Source organism: Polyodon spathula, chromosome 16, assembly GCF_017654505.1.
Source record: "Polyodon spathula isolate WHYD16114869_AA chromosome 16, ASM1765450v1, whole genome shotgun sequence".
In the NCBI taxonomy this organism is placed as follows: Eukaryota; Metazoa; Chordata; class Actinopteri; order Acipenseriformes; family Polyodontidae; genus Polyodon; species Polyodon spathula.
In genome coordinates, this window is record NC_054549.1 from 34,108,015 (window position 1) to 34,133,483 (window position 25,469).

The 25,469-nt window shown below is 37.7% G+C and overlaps 2 protein-coding genes across 4 annotated transcripts; one reads left to right on the top strand and one right to left on the bottom strand.

Moving 5' to 3' along the window:
* Positions 1–702: 702 nt before the first annotated feature.
* Positions 703–17,425, top strand: LOC121328706 (protein shisa-5-like). 2 transcript variants are annotated; one of them, XM_041273679.1, is made up of 5 exons: positions 703–805; positions 3,550–3,715; positions 12,876–12,994; positions 15,526–15,765; positions 16,201–17,425. In XM_041273679.1, exons 1-5 carry the CDS (start codon positions 751–753, stop codon positions 16,344–16,346), a joined length of 726 nt encoding a protein of 241 aa, XP_041129613.1. In that variant the 5' UTR covers positions 703–750; the 3' UTR covers positions 16,347–17,425. The 2 variants fall into 2 exon arrangements, with proteins under 2 accessions (XP_041129613.1, XP_041129615.1); XM_041273681.1 differs by lacking the exons at positions 703–805; positions 3,550–3,715 and adding an exon at positions 8,995–9,283.
* Positions 17,426–17,689: 264 nt separating this feature from the next.
* Positions 17,690–25,366, bottom strand: LOC121328705 (ATR-interacting protein-like). 2 transcript variants are annotated; one of them, XM_041273678.1, is made up of 14 exons: positions 25,358–25,366; positions 23,749–24,086; positions 23,552–23,634; positions 23,156–23,326; positions 22,602–22,720; positions 22,312–22,469; positions 21,788–21,847; positions 21,487–21,613; positions 20,646–21,329; positions 19,777–19,919; positions 19,477–19,568; positions 19,181–19,267; positions 18,538–18,799; positions 17,690–18,352 (listed from the first exon to the last, which is right to left on the bottom strand). In XM_041273678.1, coding segments are annotated over exons 1-14 (2,397 nt in total). In that variant the 5' UTR covers positions 25,360–25,366; the 3' UTR covers positions 17,690–18,281. The 2 variants fall into 2 exon arrangements, with proteins under 2 accessions (XP_041129612.1, XP_041129611.1); XM_041273677.1 differs by lacking the exon at positions 25,358–25,366 and adding an exon at positions 24,571–25,333.
* Positions 25,367–25,469: the final 103 nt, after the last annotated feature.

The following is a 25,469-nucleotide window of genomic DNA, read 5'->3' on the forward strand; positions in this document are numbered from 1 at the left end:
TTGACCGCCATCTATTGTTTTATTTTTGCATTACATCAATACCTAACACATCGTGGAGGAATTGACTATGCTATAATAAAATAGATGTGATTCAGACGTATGTTTTGTTTTGTTTTTTTTCCATATGAGACACTTGGGCACTAGTAATGCATATAATGGAATGTGGATTTGTAATATTAGTTTAAAATATAAGAAATAGAAGATGCATGTACGTCTCTGGAACCGGTCCGTGTTACTTACAGGCTGGAACCGGTCAGAAGTTACTTCAGTTCGTGAAAAAAAAAGAACCAAGGACTGAACACAAGAGGGCGAGTCTTGTCAGCATGTTTCTAACACTGTATAGTTCTATAGTTGTATAACTGATTATAACTTTTTTTTTTTTTTTATAATCTCTAGTGAGCTTTTTTTTTTTCCCTGACAGAGTTCTAAAGTTCTGTTTGAATTTCTTTCAGTTTGAAAGGTAGCGCTCTCTGTTGCTGGTGGCGGGTCGGTTATTACAGAATATATCAACTGGATGAGCCCATTGAAAAAAATGAAAAATGGTCACTATGTTATTTATTATAATATATTGTCACGGTTGTATTAAAAGCATCCTCAATATTCTGGAAAATAATAATTATAAATACATTTGCTGTAGAAAAAGATCAATGTTCCTTTTAATACGGCAAGGGGGCGTGCAAAAAATATCCTATTACACATTGGAGCTACAGTTGAGAACGTGAAGTCAGATCGAGAAAGCGACCGTTCACGATGGGGACGAGCTCTTGTGTGATCGTAATCTTATCTGCAGCTTTTATACCACTTGGTAAGATGGTTTTCTTTTTCTTATGTTCTTAAATTGACAGAGACTTATGTTTGCTTCAGGTGCAGTTAGGAAGGAGCGACACACATTACAAAATGTCTTCTCACAACTGCGTCTAGTTGATCATAACAGCGCAAATGGGCTTTCAATTAATTCAGTTACAGTGTCTGTACAGTATAAGTTTTGTAAATACTGATACTCAAGAAATCATTTCAGAATCAGAAGTATTGTATATGATACATGTTTGTTTTTCAGATCTGACAGTACTAGCAGTTCAGAGTAAATTGAACATTGTCTATTGTTGTTTGTTGTACATATACTAAAGTGCATGTATATTGAAAACAAATTGACGTAAATGCTGTGTTACAGAATTATTACTGGAGATAACATTTCTGTTATGAAAATCATGTTTTGAAGACTAAATGTACATGTACAAAACAATTAATTTAACATAATCTCATAATGAGAATAATATATTTGCGTTATATTTCATATCATATTTTATTTTCTTATGATAACATGTCTTTTTTATGACACCTCACAGAATTATATTAATTATGTTGAAACAGACGTGAGAAACAGCACTACGGTGAAGTTAGGAGAAATTGGAACAAATAAATACAATACAAAAACAAAACCATTCTGTAAACTGGCAGTTTATTTTGAATTATTGCGTACAGCCAGAGCTTACACTGATCACTATATATTAGTGGCAAAGATGTGTTGATATTGACCGCTCCTTAATGATGATTTATTACCTTTTAATTGCGTTTTTCTTGATTTATTATTATTGTTGTTATATCATCAGTATATTGTAATAAAAACATGACTATCGAGACTAAGGGGACAATGTGTACTGTGAGCATTGGTACTCCAGGATCTAAAGGGTTAATATATGGTTCCACTGTGGAATCATAACGCCATTCTGTATGAAAGGCAGTAAACATTGCTAATTAGTTTTGAGATGTGTGAATGAATGTCTGACTGAATGATAATGCAGTATTCCAGACTGCGTTCTTCTTCTGCCACATCACGTCAAATAAAAAAAAGGAATCTGCTCCCTTTACTGTATATAGTCCCCAAATTATTTTTTTTTATTATAGTAATCCTCTCCAACCACTTGTTCTTTCTCAGAATTAAACTTTTAGACCCAATGGTACTGAACTGATGCTTCAGAGAGTATTAGAGACTGTTCTTACATTTTAAAAGAGAAAGCCCACACTATACGGCTGGTCTGCACATTGGTGTGTTATTATTAGGTCACGGATTTCAGTTTAAATTTATGTGTCCTGCAATATTAAACTAGGCCAGTGCACATTTCAGTTTAACAAAACAGTTTTCAACAGTGAAGCATTCCTTGTCTGAAAAAAGGTTTGACCCTGGGGAAAATATCTAGGCTTAGACATTGTGGTTTATGGAACAGGGAACAGGGTAATAACTGAAAAGACACACGCACAGTAGGTGAAATGAAAGACTAGCTCTTAGGAAACTCATTTGTTACACCAAGCCCAGGGCAGTGTATACTGTTGAATAGGTGTAATTATTATTATTATTTTTTTTGAAGCCAGTGTGTTATATTAGTGCAACAGCTATACATCTGGAATGCAAAATTGTGAAACCAATAAAGCCTTTATAACCCATTCTTTCTATTGCTTTCTAAATGAAAATAAAATGACTCGACCCTGGCGAACAAACAGCATGAAACCTGTGGCCACTTACAGCAACAAATGCCCACACTCTCCAACACTGTCGCCCACAAGATTTCAGTCAGCTTTTTCTTATGATCTGCCACTGCAGGGGACTTATGGTACCGTGCAGTTAGGAAAGCATAATGTCTATATTGGGGATTAACAGAACCCTGTGCAAGAACCCTGCATTAACTAAATTATATTCTGTACATGTTACTCAGATTGAAAGTACTGTGTTTGTGCTGCAGCTGAACTTTGTTTTGACAGGCAATGTGTGTAAGGGCATCCCAGTTCCCAGCATTGTTGCGCAGAAGCTTTTAAAGTGAATAATCTCAGGGCTGGTTTATGCATGTCTGAAGGCTGAGACAGCATTGTAGTTTTAATGGGGAAGGAGGAGCTGGAGCAGTGGTTGGCTGTGAGTCATTGGGACGTCTTCTTACACCCACATACCCTGTGGGCTGGAATGCATGAGCTTTACTTGGCTTTTCAACTTCTGGCAGCTTTTAATTTCAACTGGGTGAATTACTAGTACGTTGCAACAGTGGGCCACACCCAAAAAAGCCTTCCATTTAAACAAACCCTGCCATTAATTAGATAGCATGCATCAGGGCAGAGGGCCCCTCCTAAATCTGTCACTGGAAGCTTTTAGTATTTATGATTCTTCCTGCAGGCTGACAGGTCGGGGTTTGTATGTTTCAGGCTTGATCAGGCTTATAGATTCATGTTTCACTGATTTTCACATTTATTGGGTGAGGTTACAAAATATTGGTTGGTTAAAGAGCTTTGATGCTGCCAAAGAATCACTTGTTCAGGAGTTCTAACCAAGGTTTTCTTCTTGCTCGTCAAACCACTTTCCACACTGACCCAACAGAAGATCAGTACAGTGCAAAACTATTAAAAACACCTGTCTAAAGTTTGAATAACCACCTGCCTGTCATGACTGTCTGTGATACCTGTGTAAAATCTGCATAATGGTAATAATAATAATAATAATAATAATAATAATAATAATAATAATAATAATAATAATAATAATAATACTTTTTTTCTTTTTTTCAGCCTTTTCTGACAGTTGTATCCCCTACTTGGACCGATATAAAAAGTGGCACAGTGAGCAGGACTGTGGTTTTTCTCAGTTCTGCTGTGGTGACTGCGAGAACCGATTGTGTTGCAACAGTTATTTTATTAAATTTGACAATGATGCACAATTGAATTGTCACACAAAGTAGGTGGATGTTTAAAGTTACTGTTTTTCTGAATGACATTATGATTTGCATTGATATCATAGATTCCAGGGGTTCATTTGTGTCGGATTACACCGGATCCCACAGCCGGGACCTGTTTAAATTTGAGAATTCAAACAGTTTTCAAACGATGAACTGTATGAAGATTACCTTAAAACATGGTATGCAAAACATGCAGTTACCGACACCAACAACAAGGCATCCCCCCCCACTCACCCACCCACCCAATCCACTAGCAGATGAGAACTTGAAGCATATCTGGGAGCTGCTGTAAATCAAGGGCAGTACATGAGGTCTGAAAACAACAATGCCATTTTTTACAGATTAGCCCCTGACAGACTTCTTAAGTATATTTCAAGGTGTAGAATCTTGCATTTCATCAGTGTAGATATATAATACCAGCTGACAAAAGTAATGCAATTTAGTGATACTGTTTGTTATGTCAGCTTTTCCTTAAATACATAAATTATAACAATTTGATTCCCTGGAATATATGGCATATATTAGTCCATGTTTAAGTAACCTGTTTTGTTACTTTAGAAATTATAAGGACATTTACATTCAAGGGATATGACTTGATATCTTTAAAGTTAATACATGACTTTTGTTATCTCAGGCTAGAATATTAGCTGCACTGGTTTGCTGTGCAGTGGCAAACCACTTTATACTGGTTAACTGGGATTATTATCTCCCTTTTACAAATGACTACCTTTATTCTCCTTTTACTTAATAAATGTCCAATGTGTTTACGGTTGTATGTGGAACCCACCGTTCCTTACTAGTATAACCTAAGATTCTGGCAATAGAACCTGGCAGAAAACAGGGGATCCACTAATCATTATCTGAAATCAAACCAGACTATTTCAAAGGTTTTGTGAGCACAACATATTTCTTCATTGAACTGACTTTGCAAAATTACTGTAAAACAAAAGTTGTTTTTAATCTAAAATGAAAATAACATATGATTTCTCCTGTGTGTGTGTCACTCACAGCACATATTCCAGGTTGAGCTGCTGCAGTTTTGCAGTTTTCTGATTGAAATGTTTCTGCTGAACCGCTGTAGCTAGCTTCAAGATGAAATCTCTCCTATTGATATTTTGATTATATATAAATGTATATTGTAGGTTATATTCAAAATAAAAACACGTATTGTAAAAGGCGGTTCTGGTGTTAATGAAATTTAACTTTTAGATGTTCCACACAAAGACACAAATATAAATTCTAAGTAGTAAAACTTGTACTTGATAGAAATTATATTGTATATAATTGCATGTGTGTGTGTGTGCGTGCGTGTGTTTGGAAAGGTAACCAGACAAACCAGTAGTTAATGCGCAGTGTTATTCAGAATGTGCGCGACAACACTTGAATTAATTTCTCACGTTTAATGTTTTTATCTTCATGGCAACGCATGAAGCTCTCCGCACGATATTCAGTCGTTCTTTTCCTACTTAGTAAACAGACTATGACTATGAATTTCGTAATCTACATTGGTAATCTGCATTGGTATGGCCAATTTTTTTTTCCTAAATCAACTACATAGCAACACATTTCCTGAAAAGTACGGCAAACAGGTTGTGAGGAAAACTGTCATGACTTGTGCTTGTAAACACTGCCATTGTCTTTTCCAAAAGGTTACTTCCATTAGTACTCCATTTGCCCTGAACATCTATTGAAAATCCATTCCATTGATCATACTGTTGGGATAATTGGGGCAATTTGCCTTGATGTATTTGTTAGCTTTCACAGTAGTAGTTCATTGACCAGGCAGCCACTAGGAATTGAATCCCCTAATAAAACAGGCAATCAGACTCTGCTTTTCTTAAGATGAAGGAACTATGGGAGACCTTGGAGCTTGCTCATAAATTCCAATAGCAAGGTGTGTTCATTTTGATTATTGTCTTTTCTCTACCATTGATAGAATACATCAAATCGCTTTTTGCTAGACAGCTGGGTCATTTTGCTATGCATCACAGTGATTGCACTGTATTGCATTACTGCGTGTTGAGCTTGTATAATAGAATTTGCAGATGTGCTGACATCTTGAGGAGCTCATGAGCTGATCAAATGAAAATGACTCTTGACAGTTTTGAGAATTGTTATTTCTTGTTTACTTGCTAAGATATCCAGGTATTGTCACCTATCCATACTACAGAACAGGGGCTATACCAGTGCTGTTGTAGCAGGAGCAAGCTTATTTTGGCTTATTTAGTCAGGTTTGAAAATGGGTGAAACTGCTGTTTTCTGGATGCTAAACTATGGAAGACAAAGAACTACAATATATAAAATAGAACAAGATTGCGGGCCATTGCTACTTTAAATAAGCATGCACTGGGATACACTTTTGGGGTTCCGACCCATTTTACCCTAGCTGTGTTTCACCATATTTGTTTACATCATGCTTTACTTCACTATCTTTTGTTCTACTTTTTTTTTTTTTTTTTTTAAACTAGTTTTAGGCCAGACCATACCCAGAAGCCATGTAGGTAGGGGTAACAAAAACATAAATAATCCTAGACCAAAATAATTGACCTGGCTTCCACTTTATTGAAAAAATTCAGACTCTACACTTAGAGTAACTCATTTACATTATTTTAATGCATTTGGGTTTAATGCAAGTGAATTGTTACAAGGATATCAACTTAGAATAAAGTTCAATCAATAAACACACCCCTTTTATGTCACTGTGACAGGCTGGTGAGTGGATAGAGGCCCAGAGACAGACTGCAGTTCAAAAAATATATACTTTTATTATATATAAAAACAAAATAAAAATGCACAAGGGCAAAATAAAGGGACTTAAACACAAAAAAACAGTACAAAAACAAACTTACAAAAATAAAGGTTTCCAGGCTGGGCAATGCCTTCACTGAACGCCCAAATCCCAAATCCCAAATCCCAAATCCCAAATCCCAAATCCCAAATCCCAAATCCCAAATCCCAAATCCCAAATCCCACAAACACCAACCTGCTTCCTCAGCTCCCTCCTCCTAAATGAGAAGCAGAGACCTCATTTTATGTCAGGTGGCTGAGCGCTGATTGGTCATTAATTAACCTAATCAACTAATCAACCCCAGCCACCTGAACATAATAAATCCAGGCAGGTAGGGGAAATTAACCCCATCCCTGCCAATTTAAAAAGGGCAGAGCTTTGCTCTGCCACAGTCACATTTTTATCTATCATTAAAAAAAAACTATCTGTAAAACTCTAGGCTGGTTTCACATACTCTGGTAGCACTAATCTAGGAATACCTTACCTACTGTATGTATGGTAACATTGGGTGGTCCACGATTGGTGCTAATCAGGATCTATGAAACCAGCCTTTTCATGATTTTGTATAATTGTCATTTATGCATTAATTCACCCACTTACTATATTTCCTCGATTTAATATAGTTAATTCTCAGCCATCTGTTCTGCCTGCATGTAGACTATAACTATATAGTATGTAGACTAGACTATAAAAAACCCCTGTAATCCCCGATAACCTGTCTGAGACGTGATGTCCCTCCCACTGCAACAAGAGCAAAGGAGTAAAAAAACAATTTTCCCCTAGATGAATAATGTAAGAGCTAAAATGCTATTGCCTTATAGATCAGGCTCATTACTGCCATGAACCAGTCTGTAATCTCTGGTAAATCCCTCACACTGCATGGTTTCATTGTTTTATGGGCTTGTTTTGCCTGCAAATATCGTGTTTGAGGCCCTTAATGAGATATATACCAGAACAGCCTGTTCTATATAAGCAGGGCATTGCTTAATGGAAGTATACATTATTTATCAAGGCAGCTAGACCCAATGAAACCTTTTACAGTACATTAAAATGATGGTGTTTATTTTCTTGTTGTTGTGGTCCTTCATGAATACTTCATTTAGATTTACAGAAGGAAAGCTTCTAACTTCAATGAAACAAATACAGATCTTTCTATTGCTATATGAATCATTTGATAAGCTATAAGAATGTACACTTCCACGGTTGTAGGTGAATAGCTGAAAATATAGCAGGCTATGAACATGTTTAAAAAGCTCTTACTGGTGAAGTCTTTTGTGTCACATTCAGTAGTTCTTGTTATCTGGAAGGGGAGAACTGCAGTGATGAGTATTTGAAAGGAATGGTGCGGGTTTATTTAGATCAGTTAGGTGTTGTCATAAGACCCTGTTGTGTTGTGGACTACAGTTACTTTGAATCCATTTGCAATTGCTCTAAGATTATTTTGCCTAGCATCCCTTTCACTTTTTTAAATTTTATTGTTAACAATTTTGTTATGATAAAAAAAAGAAGACATTTTTAAGTTTAAGGTTTAATTTGAAACAAATTGGGACATATTTTCTAAACACTGACTCCCACCTTTTAAGTAACTCCTAATTTTTGAAAGAGGTAAGACGACTAATAATTTCTCAAAACTAAAAACAAACAGCTAAGTTGTAATATATATCAAATCCTCTGATGCGCTTTCACTGTGTCTTGTGTCTCATTCTGTAACATTAAAACATGTTTTTTTCCAAAAAATAGGAGTTAATTCAAAGAATAGAGGCGACACTTTGAAAATATGGCCTGTAGTTTGTTGTTGGTGGATTTTTTGGGGTCTTCATTTGAAACCTTTTAAATACATTGGGATTAATACTGTATATATTTTTGGACAAACCCAAAGCCGCCATCTGTTGTTAGAACCATTAGATAAAAACATATGAAGCATGCTTGAGCCAAAATGAATAAAGTAAACGATGTCTTATATTTCAGAAGTTGTTTCTTCTAAAGTGTTATCAGTATATGTTTGCATATTTGTTTTGCATCCTTGCTCTGCAGTAGTTTGAAAATCACATCTATAACCTCTTGTTGCTGCAGCTTGTTGACAAGAGAGATGAAGGAGTTTGCTTGCTTTTAGGGGATGTAAACTAACCGGCAAGCCAAAAAAAGTCATTTCTGATGAAATAGAATGCAGACTGTGGAAGACTAAACAGTCAACCAGGAATTATTATAAAATAGAACAGAATTATGGGACGTAACAGGATTAGCGTGTCAATATGTACAATATTAAGAAATGTAAATGTGCTTAGCCTACAGTGGATCCCATTCCACAGTCTGTAGTTGTTCTTTACTTTGTGTGTTGCAAGCCTGGGCTGACATCAGGATGTGGGCCTACAAAGTACAGCTGTGTGGGCGTGATGTCAGTAGTGTGCATACAGGAGGCACTCCTAAACCCGGAGCTATATTTATCTACAAGAGAGCAGAAAAAAACCCTGCCGTCACTTTTTTAAGGATACTCCTTCCCAGTCTGTGTTTGAGCTGCCTGTTCATGGTGTGTGTCCCTGAGTGATACTACAAACTAGAATTTGTTGACTGTTCACTGCAGCAGCCAGACCTCCGGCTTCAAGATATCAAATAGGAAGCTATTTTTTAATCTGCAGCTGGAAAAAAAGACTTCCAGCCGGTCACGTGGAACACAGTTTACGAAAGCTGTAGCAGTAACTCGGCTGGACTGTCAACAGCCACTACTGGTATTGTTTTTGTAAGGAACAGCAAGAGCAATGAGTGACTTCATGGACGACAGGTAGGCATATTGTATTAAGGATATATTTGAGGAGATTTGGAACTTTTTTTTTCTTTGTACCTAGTTTGAAAATGATACATCTGTGTCCTTCCTGTAGTTCAGGAAATGTATTAGCAATCCTTTCCTACCAGGCCTCCTTTTACTGTTTACAAGTAGGTGTTCTGAGGACTTTAAACATAGTGGGCAGTACTGCTAAGCAAAATGTGCTGCTATATAATAGTACTGTCATAATATTTCAATGTGTTATGAAAACGCTTAAATGACACACAACCGGTCTAATTTCAGTGCCTGGGTACCGATAAATTGAGAATTACAGAGAATTCAGGAACAGCAAACAGCTCTATATCCAAGGAGAATCAGGATTCAACAGGATAATACTCATCAATCACTAAAAATAATGAAGAAAAACATAATTGATAAACTCAGTACTTTAATAATTAGCTGCAGGATTTCGGCTTCTGCCTTCTTCAGATAGCATGGACTGAGCCTGGAAGACAATGCATTTTAGGATTCGAACTCCACCTCTGAAGTGCCTGTCACAGTGTTCGTAGAACATTGATCTGCAGGTCACTGGGGAACTTTCAAACTTAAACAACACCAGTCTACCTAGCTATGTCTAACATGCTGTCTGGAAGCTAAAACATTGTTGCAGATTGTTAAAATAGTGAATTTTCAGTTTAAAAATACAGTTGGACTCATATGGGGTGGTACCACAGCTGTGAGAGAGGTACATGTGCTGCAGCGTGGTACTGTACATCCTCATTAGTTGATCAAATAGGAAACATCGTGGCAAGTTCCTGTAAAAAAAAAAGATTAAAAAAATCTTTTAGTACAAAGAGGCGGTGGTATTTCACAACAAAAAAATGTGTATAAGCCAATTGTAAGGAAACGTATCTTTATGATGATTGTTGTCCAAGCAGTAATTAAGACTTAAACAAGTTTGTTTTATTGCTTCCGTTAATCAAAAGTGACATGTATACTGGACATTATCGTTATGCAAGATAATATAGCGAGTAGCTTTCACAGAAGTGAAGTAAATGGCCAGTCTACCGATTCGTATGGGCGTATCCTCCACAGTGTTCTGGAGTTCAGGTGGCTTCAAAGCATAACTCAAAGAAGCAAGTCATCCACGCTGGTATTGATACCTACTGTATCTCGGAGCATACGTGACTTTTAACTTAGCTCTCTTAGTCTGGTAACCCACTTGTAATATCGCATAAATTACAACTTGCTCTTTTCACCTACATTGTTTCATATTCCTCTTAACAGTTTCAAAGAGTATAGATTTTGCAATCAGTTTCCCCCTAATGTTCCAGACGCATTACCAAGTTGGCGCTAGCATATAGCAGCTCTAGTTGTTTAGCAGAATCACTTCCCCTATATACTTACAAAGTACTCAGAATATTAAATCTCTTGCATAGATTTTAAATCTCACCTTGCAGTACTTTATTTGAACTTTTTCCCTACACAATGTAGGAAAGTTTTCTTTAAAACCTCTCAAACTATTATGGTTTAGAGCCTTACTGACAGCACGCATTTCATTATCTTTTTAAGTGCCTCTTTTGTCATGACCTGAGTTTCATCATTGTTTATCATTCATAGTCTTGTTTATCATTCATCCACAAACATGACGAGCCAGTGTAAGGCTCTTGGGAGGAATGGTTGTTTGTAATGTCTGGGAAAATCTAACCTGAAATTTCGGGCTTTTTGGCCTCACTGTGGGAGGGAGGAAGGAAAGGATTGGTAACTGAGTCTTGTGGTTTTACAGCTCTGCATCCTCTTGAGACATTTTTATTTAACCTAAAAAGAAAAAAACTGCCACTGATTTCATAACTCACTAAAGATACTGTAGATGAACATTTATGACGCAACCAGCTATGTCCAAAAGTTTACCGTCACAAGGAATTTTAGGATTGAGACATAGTATAAAAAACAAACAAACAAAAAAAACTATATGAACAGAATTTAGATATTTTATTTAGCATTTTGTAGTCAAATAAACTACAAAATGCTATTGCAAAAGTATAACAGTAGTGCAGTATTTTTTTTTAACCATTTTTTCTTTCAGTTTTTCATTAAGCATATGGAAAACTACAAAGCGGTGTGTAATTCAACATGTTAAACCAACATTATTCAGCAGGCTTCATTCGACTTTATGAAGCAAAATTAGTTAATTCCGTAGGGTGATGGAAAACTTTGGGCCATATTTCTTAAAAGTGTCTGGTTAATTTCCTCTAAATGTTGAACAAAACTCAAGACTTAGACTTTACCATGCTGGTGATATTCTGCCAAGTTATATTAAATAAAGTCATTTCTGGGACTACAGTATGAGGTAACATAATGACCTTACATTTTGGCTTACTGATAGTAATTCTAGAACCTCATAAAATACCTTATCTGAGATTATTGACCTGAAAGCCTTTTCTAGATTTTATCTGGATTACAACAAAATCCAATATATTTAGAAGTAAAGAATGTAGTGTAACCATTTAAGCAAGGCAGACGCTAACCTTTAATATGTGTACAACTGAGTGTGACCTTTCAAACAAACACACCGATCCAGTTTGAATGTGTATATCTCCTAGCTGTGTTTGATCTCCTTTAAAAGGCTCTTCTATGTACTGTATCTTATTCAGAAGAAATATTGCTGCTTAGGTTTCAGTCTTGACCAAAAACTGAACTGAGTTGTGCTTTTGAGATGTGTGGTTACATGCCTCAAAGTCAAAACAGAATATACTGTAAATATATAGGCATAGGCACTTATTTTCCTATGTAACCATGTATGTCTGTGTGTATGTGTGTATCTGTAGGGCTCATTATTATTCCATTCAGGTGTGGTGAGAAAAGTGAAAACTGAGACAGATCTGATTTCAAACCAAAGATAATCTTACCCTGGGTCTAGTTACATAGTTTCCTAAACCAACCTACATAGATTTTGTAGGTGTCTGACTCTCCTTACAGGTGTAACATGTTGACAAGTACAGTCAGGCAACTTCCCCTCAGCCTTCACTTTTGTAACACTTTCAGTATTGATCACACTTTCAGTCCCTTTCAGAAACAACCTCACTGTAATGCATCATCACTGACAGTTGAGGCCTGAGCACCAGATCAGATCAGGGAAACAGTGTAACAGCTAATGAACTGCTACATATGTTTATCATTTGCACAGACACTTTGCATGTTAAAGAAAAATACATTACTGTTAATCGAAATAAACCAAGCAGTTTAGCAAACAAGGGGTCTGAGTGTGCAATGGCAGTAATGGGCAATAAATGTACCACCCCAGTCATTTGTCATTCCTATGAAATGTGTAACATTTCTGGGTACCACGGATCCTGTGAGACGACTCGCTCATTAAAATCACTGGCATATATCTGAAGAGGCGGCATTTTATTGGGGGATTACTAATCTATTTAGAAGGAAATGCCTGGATGAGGTGAAACAGCTCCACAAACCAACAGGGATTGCCTATTCGAGTAGATGTAATAGCCGTTTCTTTCTTCTTGTCTTTGGTGTATTTTAGTGGAGGCTATTGTTGTCACCAGGGTGGACCCCGGTGTTTAACCACATTCTTCCTGCGTTTGGTTTTCAGCTCGGTAATGCCGATCGTGTCCGGAGTGGTGGGTGTTGTGATCTTCCTCCTCCTCATCATCTTGTGCTGCACATGCTCCTGCTGTTGCCTGTACAAAATGTGCAGGGGAAGCCCACGACGTAAGTGAAGCGTTTGGGGCCTGCTTTCAATCCCAGATAAAGGACCTTTTGTCCCTGGTACAAGTTCAATATACAGTAGTAAGTATGCCTGTGACAAAGTGGTTAGTAGTGTGCAGGTACAGGTCATCAAAGAACAGACAGACAATTGTAATCCAGGTGAAAAAGGTTTGTTTATTTTTATTCCTTAAATACAGTGCCTGACGGCGAAACAAACAGTAAATAATAATGCTGGTAAGTAATACAGCGGCATGTATTACTTACATTTGTAATCCCCGGGCTGGTCCCAAAATAATAGTCCCGTTATTGTATCCCCACATTAAACACATACACAAGTCAGTTTAGTACGTGTATTAGTGATTGTGGCACAATACAGTTTACAATGATACAAGTGAAAGTGCTCATCCGGCTTTGTTTTGGCCCAAGGTGACAGCTCCGGAACGTGTTAGCCATCTAGTGATTACAAACAACAATGGACAGAACAAAACAAACACTCACGATTATTCACCAGACAAATACAGGTCCTTCCAGGTCAATTAATAATAACCACAAACGAAGGAACAGGTACATTGCCTTGCTCCTTTTTTATACCATCACTTATGATCCCGTGGTAAACAATTGCAACTGCTGTGTACGATCTGCAGCTGCCACATCATTTGCACTCTGGGTCAGTGAGTTAGTGTACTGAAGCTCCGTCTCTTTCCTACATGACCGACTTCCTTTTTACCCTCGGAACGTAGTGTCAGTTCACGTAGTCAGAGTATTCTGTTCCCGTTACTTAGCACCCTCGCAGGTCGAGAGGGAGATTTACCACCAAGAATCATTGTCTTTCTGTCACAATGCCATACTTGCATTTAGCTGGAGAGCTTTGATTAAAGGACAATGCAATACCTGTGAACAGCCAATGGTCCTAAACAACCTGCAGGGATGGGAGCGTTCAGATTATTATCTGATTGCTGCATATTTCTTATTAACTGCATATGCAGAAACTTTATTAAATATCTGTGTTCCAATTCCTCATAATTCTACAGCTGCAGAATACATTTTGCTGATCTGGTCTTTTTAAAGGAGAAGTTGGAATCCTAACTCTCAGTACATGCAGAATTGTTTTTGTTTTTTTTGAAAGCTGTTTTCTCATCTCTCAACATTTTTTTTTTTTTTTTTTTTTTTTTTTTTTTTTTTTTTTTTGTGTTGGCGAGACAGGATGTTGTATTTGTTAAAACAGGATGCATTTTTGGTACAGTGTTATAAAACTGCATTAAGGGGTTTTTGTTTCTCATTCCAATTTACTTGAATTTACAAACGTGCTTGTTTTTTTGTATTCAGTACAATGACAATGTTGAAAACTAGAATGAGTTTAGAGATAATCCAGCACACTGCTGACTGCTGCCAATTCTGTTCCTGACTTTGATGCTGTAAAAAGACTTTCCATCTTTTAAGTATGCAGAGTTTCAGGGTCTGTAGAAGTAAATTAGTATGGTTTAATGGTCTGACCTCCGAAAATCGTAACACCAGCGAGGGCTGTACAGTTACAGTACACACAAATCTGCATGTAGAGTTGTGTCACATTCGTTAGAGGATAACCTAGGATTTGATTCTGTGAACTGGGGACAGACCGAAGGGTTTCCACCCATCATGACTTATCGTTTTCAGGAAAGTTTAATAAACATTGCTGTTTTAGGAATGGGCACAAGATCATAGGTATCATGTTTCAACCGGAATTCCCAAGCAATTATCAAAGACCTCACTGCTTCAGGGTCTGTAGGCAAATCCGTAGTTTATATTTGCAGGGTGCATGTGTAGTTTATATTTGCAGGGTGCATGTGTAGTTTATATTTGCAGGGTGCATGTGTAGTTTATATTTGCAGGGTGCATGTGTAGTTTATATTTGCAGGGTGCATGTGTAGTTTATATTTGCAGGGTGCATGTGAGAGAAACACTTGGTTCATTGTTTCTCCGTTTACAGTTTAGCCACATTGATTGGACTGTTTGGTTTATTGCAGGTATTTGTATGTTTTTCCTTTGAGATTTTTCGATAATGGAAAATGTATCCGTAGAAATGCAGGACAGTCAACAAAGGGTAGTTATTTATCGATTTTAACATATTTGGAAAATATATTGCACTGTTTCAACTGGCAAAATGTAAGGCCTAAATATGTTAGATAAAAGGGCAGTATTATAAAAACTGACAGTATATATGCATTCATTTTCAAATTAAATAAGAGTTGGAAAAAGTGGGGTTAGTGCTTAAGGGTCAGACTCAGAGGGATAGTTTTTGCTTCAGTACAAAATGCATCAAATATTTTAATGAAAAGAAAAATGCAAATGTACCAAACCTACTTATTCGCAACAGAATGCTAATTAAGGGCCCCTAAGTCTGAATAAAAGAACTGCTACTACGGCCCTGCTTATGAATGGCCATCCTAACATTATACAGTGATACGCCACAGTGAAAATCCCCCCGCCAGTTGTCAGTTTGCACATTTGTTAATAACTCGCACAACTCTTTACATTGTGGGTTTTGTTTTTCACAGCGGTCATTGCAGATAATGCAACGACCACTACTACAGTGGTGCAAGTGCCATATCCACAGCAGCCTACTGCAGGTCAGACTTACCCTGGAGCACAGTACCCAGCCTACCAGCAAGTGCCAGTCCAGCCACATTTCGGAAACCCATCCATGCCCACAGCGCCCTATCCCGGTCAGCAGTACCCACCAGTCTACCCACCCCAGGTGTCTGGGCTACCTCCTCCCTATCAAGAGGTTGTCTCAGGTAAGAACCTCACCAGACCAGGGATACTGTGGACTCCAATATGCTGAAAGCACACTTTTTTAAGGCATCAGATGTCTTAAGAATCTTTCTGCCTTGTTCATAGAGCACTGGGGTATACTGAAACTTTACTGGTGGGCTAACGCTTTTAAATGTAATTCCCAAGACCAAAGGTCTTGTGTAAAAATAAGAAACAATTGATGATTGAGTGATTTATTTACTGTTGTGAAGTTAAAAAAAACAAGCACGTACGTTTGGCAGTTTGCTTTATAGCATGCAATATTTTAGTGCTGTCAGGAAAGTATATTTGTGTAATATTAATAGAAAATTACACTCATATGGGTAAGAATATTCTGAATATATATTTGTATGTATGTAAGTTTTTAATTAGACGTAATGCACTGTGAAATATTCACTGGGTTGTCGGTGTCTTTTCAGTTGGTATGGGAGCCCTTCCTTATCCCCCAGCTGAGCAGGGATATAACACCAATCAGCCCTACTGCAACCCTTCGGGGCCGACCTACAACCCAGACCAGCCAGCCTACAACCCAGCCTACATAGACCCACACAAGCCAGGCTACTGAAATGGACATCTGCAAATTCCAAACGCATCATCAATACTGTTGATCTGCCCCTGCTATCCGTGTAGGAATATAGTGACAACAAGAGAACTTTATGAATATGTTATCCTTGGATGATTTGGCTTTTTTGGAATATTTTCTGTTTGCTTTTTATTTGCCTTCTAAAAAAGCACTTCAGAAGTTTTCCTCTAGTGAATTATTTAAAAGTAGATATAGATAAAATATGGTTTCATAGATAGAAGTATAAAATTATGTTGGTTTATTCCAATTATTTTTGCGAAAGGGAATATTTATAAAACAAGTCCAAAATTGTAACAGGTAGATGGAAACACTCCCATCTTATAAGATCCAGTGATACACACAATGTTGGGATGGGGATAATACTAGAAATCAGTGTTTGAAACCGTGCTCCTGTGGAAATTATTGGTATATGTGTCCTTGCAACTTACTCAGAAGTTGTGATGGTCAGGGAAAAAGCAAATGTATGCTAAAAGGTGTAATGTTATTATTATTTTTTTTACACACCAACATTTGAACTGCTATTGTGAAATACAAGATACCAAAATGTCTCAATACGCGTACATCAATTATTATTTTGGTTAACAGTTGTAACAGTGAGGTTAGTTAGACTGTAGTGCAACCTGCAGGACGTTGACAGAACTGCTGTGTATTTTGTGAGGATGATCTTTCTTTCCGTTGTTTCAAGATCGGGTTGAATTGGCCTGTTACAGAACATGTTTTCTGCACTGTTTACTCAGGTTTACGCACGCTGGAGACTGTTTCTTTTTAAAATTGAAAACCACTTCATTCCAACTTTTTTATGGGGACAACAGAAAAAAAAAAATACAAGAAATGCCTTGCAGTGTTTAGGTAATAAAATGCCACCTGGATGGAAGTACAATTTCTAATTCAAGCTTTAAAATGACTAGTAGGTCTTAAGTCATTATCTGTAAAGGCATGTTTTAGGGGTCACTGTAAAAGTTGAGACACTGTGTTACTTTTTTGTGTTTTATGTGTGAATATTGATATAGTTCTCTGTCATAGACATACCTGAACTGCCTTTATAAAGTGCCTTTACTGTGGCTGCAAGATCCATGCTTCTGACTGTACATAGCTGTTAGTTGTCACATTTTCTTGTGCCCGTTTATTTCATGAATACATCTTTATATAGTAAACAGAACAACTTTTTTTGCCTCAGTTCTACAGAACAATCTTGTTTTCCTAAATAAATTCAACATGTCCATTTTTTTTTTCCTATATACCCAACATTTCTGTATAAAAAGATTTGTCACAAGTTAGCAAAGACACACAATATATTATTGAAACAACAAAGATTTAAAAAAGTAGTAGAACTTATGTTAATAATCAGATATTGCTGTCAGAAATATGACGGTAAAATTGATGTTCCTACTTTAATTTAATTAGATACTGGTCCAAACCTGTACTATGTATTCTGAGCACACACATACTGTTTAAAAGTGCTGCCCAAGCCAGTATTACATCACACGGCAAGCCCAGTTAGGCACTCATTCATGGTCACAGTATTCAAGGGACATAATACAAACAGCATCATGACAAATTTCTGTACAAGAGGTGTCAATTCAGGCCAAAACTAATATTTTATTTCACAAAATACTTACTTAAGAAATGTAACTGACAGAAACGTCATTTTGGTGCAAACGGAACTGTAGCAAAAAAACTTGATGAACAAGGTTCAGTACGTTGTTGTCCAGGAAGAAAGCACCATTCTAGTAAACTAAAATAAAAGTAGCCTTACTTGATACGGTAAAGCAAGGAGTCTTGCAAGGTAAGGCAATTTAAAAAAAAAACATGAGCTTGTGAAATAAAACATTGTTGTTTGGCCAAGATATAAGCGAAATTAAAAAGTCAGAGCTTAGAAATTGACGATAATGGTATGTGGCCAACTTTAGTGTCAAATTAGGGCCCAGTGTCCATTTCCATGTCTTCCGCATCTGTCTCGGGAGGGCACATTTCTTCTAGCGCCAATTCTGAAACCACATAAAAATTAAAAATAAAAACACATCTCAATTATATAATCTACGAAGAATAAACTTTACTAAAATCACTGAATAAACTGCTAGGCAAAGGGCGTCATTAGTGTAACATATCCGATACACAATTTCAATTAAAAATCTAATCCTTTTCTTTTGGAGAAAACGTTTAAGTCACTCACTTTCGCTCTCCACGAGCTGTGGGATTTTGTAGAAGGTGTCTCTGATTCCTGGGATGACCTGGTCATACAGGTGCAACACTTCCAGGCAGTGCTCGCTGAAGTTCTTGTCTCTCTGGAAGAGATAGTGCAGCAGCAGCACCCCCTCCCTGAAGAGCTGGACAAGAGGGCTGAGCCAGAAACACTCGCTCCTCTCCATACTTCTTTCATGCACAGTAATGGAAAGCCACTGCCGATGCAACATCACCACCAGAGTCTTGACAACCTGTCAAAATGAACCGAGAAAATACACTACATCCATTTACTAAACTGCTCCAAACAATTAATGTATAGTCTGAAATGTGTACACAGGCACTCAGACACGCTCATTCCACTATGTATAATTAATGTCAGATGTCACACATTATCTGTATAATTAAGACATATATATATATATATATATATATATATATATATATATATATATATATATATATATTTAAAAACCATTTATACTGAATGGAGCATTTATTAAAATGCTGTTAAAATATTGACTAGCTGTATGTGACACTTCCAGACTGATTTTGTTGCATAACCTTGTACATGGAGAAAATCGATCAATGAGAGCAGGCTAACTTTGCTTTGCATTCCCTATGCTAATGCCTACCTCACTGTTGCACTGACAAGGAGAATCAACAAGAACCCTCCAGTTGGCAGGTCTCTGTGCACACAGCTGGGTTAAGAACCTGACAACCTGTCGTAATACAGCACAGATAAAATCATTTTAAAACAGGGATATTCATTTGTTTTTGTATTGCAATGATGCTCCTTATTTGGGAATGTTGGTTATACATGTAATTAAATATTCTCCAAATAGAAAACGCAACATGCTCTTACAGGTTTTTGTTTCACTAGGTGTACCTGAAGATGATCAAAACAGCAACAAAAAAAAAACAGCTTTACCCCCAACTCCAGCTGAATCCAAAGGTCCTCAGCTGCCGATCTGTCAGGTCGGGAAGTGATATATTGGTATAGTGCGATGAAGGGACAATCTTCTATATAAAAAAAATACAAGGAAAAAACAACAACGTTTATTGTATACATTTATATTCTTCTTTATTAGTGTATTTTAGAGGTGACGAAGTGCCCCATCCTTGTACTAATCTAGATATTAAAATGGGGGAAGAAAGCAGTCAAGCTTCTGCAATCCGACTAAGTGTAAATTAGCAAGCAGGAGGGATCCCTTAGTGGAAATGACCTCACCTAAGTGAGAGCCGAGCTGAGCGGTCACATCTCTGTGGGTGGCTGTGGATGCCAGCAGTCTGACAGCGTGCTGAACAACAGCACATGAAGAGTCCGGGGACAAACATCGCACCAGAGCCTGGCTGCTAAGGAAGACCTGGAACCTGAAACAAATATCATGCAGCTCAGAGTGAGGGTGCCAGAGTGCGCAGAACAACCTTCAATAAAAGTATATTATTTCAATAACCAGGAGCCAATAGTTTGATGTTTAACAAGCTGTTCCTCCCATATCGCTGCGTGAACAACTCCTATCACTAAATGCAGAGGCTCAGATGTGATTTATTGATGCTGTGACAAGTGCAATTAGTTCAGGACAGATTTACCTGGACTGGCTTGTTAAAAGATAATTGCAGGATTTAAGTTCACAATGCACTAAAATACCTAATAACACAGATCTGGAGCGTGGTCACTATGTTAAGGATCATTTAAATTGTTACATTGTGAGATACAGCTAAGGACTTGTTTTACAAGTCGTGGGACTGGAGCAGACAGAGGAGAAGAGGAACTCATTAAGAGGGTGTCGCTAAAAAACAGTATGCAGAACTTCCTGGCTACAAGTTTAACCTAAAGGGGATCATATTCTTGTCAAACTACATCAGCTAGGCTATCACCATTTATAATTATTTTGATTAAGGCTATTCAAGAATTGTCCTTAACATAACACTAGTTCCTATTTAGAATCTCCTCTTTCTCTACAGAAGATTTTTCATTTTCTTCACCAATTATCACTAGATTTAAAAAAAGTGTCTAACTCAACACAGGAAGATAGTGAATTTGATGCTCAACAATTAGATCATAACCTCTTAAGGGAATGTGTTGGAAACATTTACCTTAGTAACTGTTCCTCTGGAGCACTCTCAGCCAGCATGTTCAAAGTCTTCCAACTGGGGATCAACACAGTGTCTCTGTGACGGGGAGTATTTGTGAAAGCTGGATCTGTGAGCTGCAATAGCTTCTTCAACAGCGGGTGAAGGAGGTCCCCAGCTTCCACAGGCTTGTTTGAAGTCTCATGAAGCCTGGCAGGCCCCAGCTTGTTATTGCTCGGACAAGCTGCATCGCTTTCTTGAACCTCTTCCTTTGGCTGATGAGAAAGCAGAGCATGTACAACCTCCTTGCTCTCGGAAACTAAATGATAAAGAACTGTCAGTGCTGTAACTGCAAATTCCTCAAGGCTGGACAAGGACTCTTCAGCACTGGAGCCAAGACTTCCTTCAGAAGAGGAGGATGACGGTTGGCAACTTCTCAGTGGGCTCCCAGAAATCTCCTTTGCCTGTAGTGCCCAGCAGTACATACCAACGTGATACTCCACTATAGGTAAAAGGTGCACTGCAGTTGAGTGGCTTCTGCGTGTGCCAGGCTGCAGGGATTCTTCAGCAGAGTCAAGAAGGTATTGGTCGAGAGCCAGCATGTTAAGTCCTGAGATGGCCAGACTCTGTGCTTGGCTGAAACCCTTGTGAGTTCTATGGCTTGTTTTAGTCTCTGCTGACCAACCACTGGAGCTCAATGATGAACCACTATTAAACACATTGGTACAAATGATAGCAATATATGTAAAGAAAGAACTACATGTCGAGGGGTGCAATGCAAGTATTGCTTAAGTGTGTAAAATTAAAGTGATTAATGTTAAGCAGGTGAACAAAGAAACATTGCTGTACATATAACTATGCTTACGTGTTGAAGCAGCCATGTTGTGACAAGGAGCCAGATAGAGCGTCAGGGCGGACGCTGATTAGGTGACACAGACCTAGAGAGCCAGGACCCAGGGGATGCTGAAGCAGGAGGTTTATTAGAATGGATCCTAAAGAAAACAAAAATACATTTTATTTTTATTTTATTTTCTTTATGTCATAACAGATGAGAAACCATCCATGCATGGCATGACTACATTTTGAAAATAAAAAAACATATTCAAAAATCAGATAATGCACAACATAATTTAAAAAAAGATTTAAAAAAAAACTCTTAACATCACCTTTAGGATGCCTGTTGTGATCAGAGGAGTACACACTTTTTGTCTCTGACATTGTTTCATCTAAAATAGGAGACAAAAATGAAAGAAAATCTGAACTAAAATTACAAAGGACTGCACCCTTCACATTTTAATGATAAACACCAATGAAACATTCAAACTGGAGATAAAATTCATGCCATAATGAATGAAATAAATGATAGTTCCATGTTTTGTTTTGTTTTAAATTATGGAGACAATCATGGAAAATGTATATATTTTTTCTTGATAGCGAAGATTATTTTAACAATTAAGATCTTACAAAAAGGATTTCATTCTTGTTTTATAAAAGGTAGACATGCTGGGACTGAATTTCATTACACATTACAAAGCATATTAGGCCCACTATTAGATAGTGAAGCACGTTTTTTTTTTTTTTTTTTTCCAAGAGATTGATCTAGGGAAATACAGGAACTTGTCAGACCTCCCTAGACAGGTGGTCCTTAAGTGTTTCATGCAATTTATTAACAAAGTGTACAGAACAATACCTTCCTTGGCAGAACAGCCCAGGTTGATCTCCTGATCCTTTAATGGTGAGTGCTTTGAAGCCATTTCAGCACCGAAGGTCTCCTTGGTAAGGAATGAATTCTGAGTGGCCAAAGGAGAGGCAGCGATATCCTGCCTCAACATCCCAGAAGAACTCTGCCTAGGGTTAAAAACACAAATGAACATTTTTAATAAAAGTGGCATGAGAAGGTTGAACCCTTTTGAAATTCCCAATCAGTACAAAATGAAATATACCATTATTTTCCTTAAATGCTTTTGCAACACTGCCTACCTCGTTTTTGAAACAGAAACAGCTGCAGATGTAGTCCCTCTTTCACAGCTCTGGAGCTTGGTTTTCATCTCAGTCACCTCTGCTTCTTTAAAGAGCAGTTCAGACTGCAGGGATTGCACCTGTCCAACCATCAAGGAAACAAGTTTTACAAATCTGGCTTCAACGGACAAATAAAAGTTTATTATTTGGTAAGCAAGTGCAACTTTTGTGCATCTTTTACAACCTTTAGTTGAATGAATTGCCCTTACATTTTTTTTTTTTTTACTTAAAACTAAACTGTTTAGAAATGTGTAATAATTTAAAGGGAGGGGAAACCATGGTCTGGTCTACATGTCTAGCAATTTCATACTGTATTCTGACGACTAATTAAGACTAATTCTAATTCTAATTTGGAATCAGTGCCTATAATAAACCAAAGGCTGTGCTGTTTCCAGCACTCTTCCTCTGAGGTTACTACAGTGTAATGACACACTTCTCCCACCGAACTATAACAATGTTTTCTGCCCTTCTAGCCCTTCAAGGAAAGTGTCTGTCACTTGGTGTGCATGGTTGACCTTTTTCAATAATTCCTTTTCCTTGTCACTGTGAGCCTGGGCTTTCTCCCTCTCCTCGAGGAGCTGAGCTTTCCTCTGCTGGTCCCGCTCCTGTTCAATCTGTCGCAGTGAATCCCGCAGCACTTTGATTTCACCAGTCTTCAGCAGCAGCTTATCTTCCACTTCTTTTAACTGACCAAGTGTAAAGAAACAGAAAAAAACTATTAGTATGAAATCTTGACCACTTCAAGGAAAACTATATACCGACAGAACTTGGGCAGTAACAAAAACAGGACATTTGGGGGGGGGGGGGGGGTTAGTATTTACATTATTATGGTCATAATTTTTAGTTTCTTGCTTTTCAAAGGGCAATAATATAAACGAAATCCTATTAATACTGAAATTGCAATTGTCTACCTTTCCCTTTAGTTCTGCATGGTGTGTTTCAATTGTCTCGTAGCCAAACTGCTCCATCTCTTTCCTTGACGTACTGCCAGTCCCTATGAAGAAGATCAGCAATGGTCAACTTACACACTCCATTCATAAAATTTGAGACCTCTATAGTTCTTCAGCTAAGTTGCCAGTGCTACTGCCCAAGTTATGAAATTCAGCACCTGTGCTCCTGTGTTGACTGTTGCCCAGTGTAAAGGTGGCTGTGGAATTTGGTCTGCTCTGCACACCTGCATTTAGGACCACTGAACCCTCAATCCTAAATGCCTGGGATGACAAAATGTCAATTTCCTCCAAGTCGTCTTGTGTGAAGTCATCGTCACCCTCAAAGGCATTAGCTGCTGGCTCCATTCTGTCATCATGCCCTTTGTGGCGCTTGTTTGGTGGGAAGCTGGTACCATGGTCTCCTGCAGGACCTCTGAAAGAGGAGGAGGATGAGGAAGAAAATCCTGAAGCTCCAGCTTGAAAGCTTTTTTTCTTCCCATAAGGGTTTGTGGACATCCTGGTAACAATTAAATTAGAAAAAGAGTGGAGACAAACATACATTACAAACAGGGCGAGACAGATAGCATAATCTTATTTAATGCACACTTCACAACATCTCCCCAACATAATCAATTAAACTTGCTTCAACTTGTAACATTCTACATGCAAAACACAGAAGTGATTGCGGTAACACCGAGTTTACTTCAAGACAGGCAATTGAAAGGGGGCGCTCTAACCATGGTCCAGACAATGGTCGGCACGAGTTTCTGGATCCATCATTAGGAGGTACTGCATACCGGTAACTTAGAATTAAGTTAAAAGTGCAAAACTACTTTGCACAGCCCTGCTTTAGGGACCGCGTACTGTTAGAAAAACAACTTTGCAACAATAAAGAACGGCAATTAGCTGTTCCCGAAACATTAAGCAATTGTTGAAACAGCTAATATTGTTTCCGAAAAGTGTATTTTTCTTCCAAATAATTTAGCGTACAAAATACTAACCTGATTTGTAAAAAGATGATGAGTGAATTATGTCCCAGCTGATTGTTCATACACAGAAACCCTATTTATATGCGTAGACTTTTTTTAAACTCCGTGTGACAAGCAAGACTAAAAAGCAATCTGCAGCAACCAACAAAAACAACTGCTGGCGCAGGATCGAATCACTTCGCAGCTTCTAACACAGAACTGAATAAGCAGGCATTTAATTGGAGCATAAGTACAACTGGGCGAGCCAAAAATACATCTACGGCCCGTAAAATAGGACAAAACTATTATGAATTACAAACTGAGGACATGTCGCAAGTGTGAGTTCATAGTCGATGTAAGATTGCTAATTCTAGTTGCGTTTCAGCACTTTGGGTTCTACGTTACAGGAGACCTCCCTGCAGTCGCTAGATCAAGAAGATAGTTCTCAATAGTAGCAAAATAAATAAATAAATCAGCTTTTAAATATTAAACAGGTAGCATTTTCAGTACAGGCCATTCTTATTTACAAAACAAACACACCCGTAATACAAGTGTTTAAAATTACAATAACAAAGTAGGTATTTCTTTGAGTGTCATGGTCTGTATTATATTTTCATCCCTCACTGGTTTATTTGTTCAGTATCCTTCCACATTTCTTGAAAGAAATCTTAAGGTTTAAAAAAAAAAACAAGCTACCTTTTTAATACAGACTACGACATATTTAACCGTTTTTTTTTTTAAATAGATAAACAGCTGTACACATCAACCCTAAACCATGTACCTTGCTATTTAATTTTCCTAAACAATAAGCCATGTTTACATGCAGGAAGGCTGCTATAGCTTTACTGTTTGTGTACGCGCAAGCTGCTAAATAAAGCATTGTGACTCACGGCAGACGGCACAATTCGATTGGTTGCTGGGAGCTGTGACGC

What these genes read in the sequence shown, in the direction of transcription:
- LOC121328705 (XM_041273677.1), bottom strand. Translation starts at nt 24,620, where the DNA reads ATGAACAATCAGCTGGGACATAATTCACTCATCATCTTTTTACAAATC. An exon ending in CAGTCAACACAGGAGCACAG is followed by an intron (nt 23,635 to 23,748) that starts GTGCTGAATTTC and finishes TCTTCTTCATAG; the next exon opens with GGACTGGCAGTACGTCAAGG. An exon ending in ATGCAGAACTAAAGGGAAAG is followed by an intron (nt 23,327 to 23,551) that starts GTAGACAATTGC and finishes ACACTTGGTCAG; the next exon opens with TTAAAAGAAGTGGAAGATAA.
- LOC121328706 (XM_041273679.1), top strand. Translation starts at nt 751, where the DNA reads ATGGGGACGAGCTCTTGTGTGATCGTAATCTTATCTGCAGCTTTTATA. An exon ending in GTGCAGGGGAAGCCCACGAC is followed by an intron (nt 12,995 to 15,525) that starts GTAAGTGAAGCG and finishes TGTTTTTCACAG; the next exon opens with CGGTCATTGCAGATAATGCA. An exon ending in CTATCAAGAGGTTGTCTCAG is followed by an intron (nt 15,766 to 16,200) that starts GTAAGAACCTCA and finishes GTGTCTTTTCAG; the next exon opens with TTGGTATGGGAGCCCTTCCT.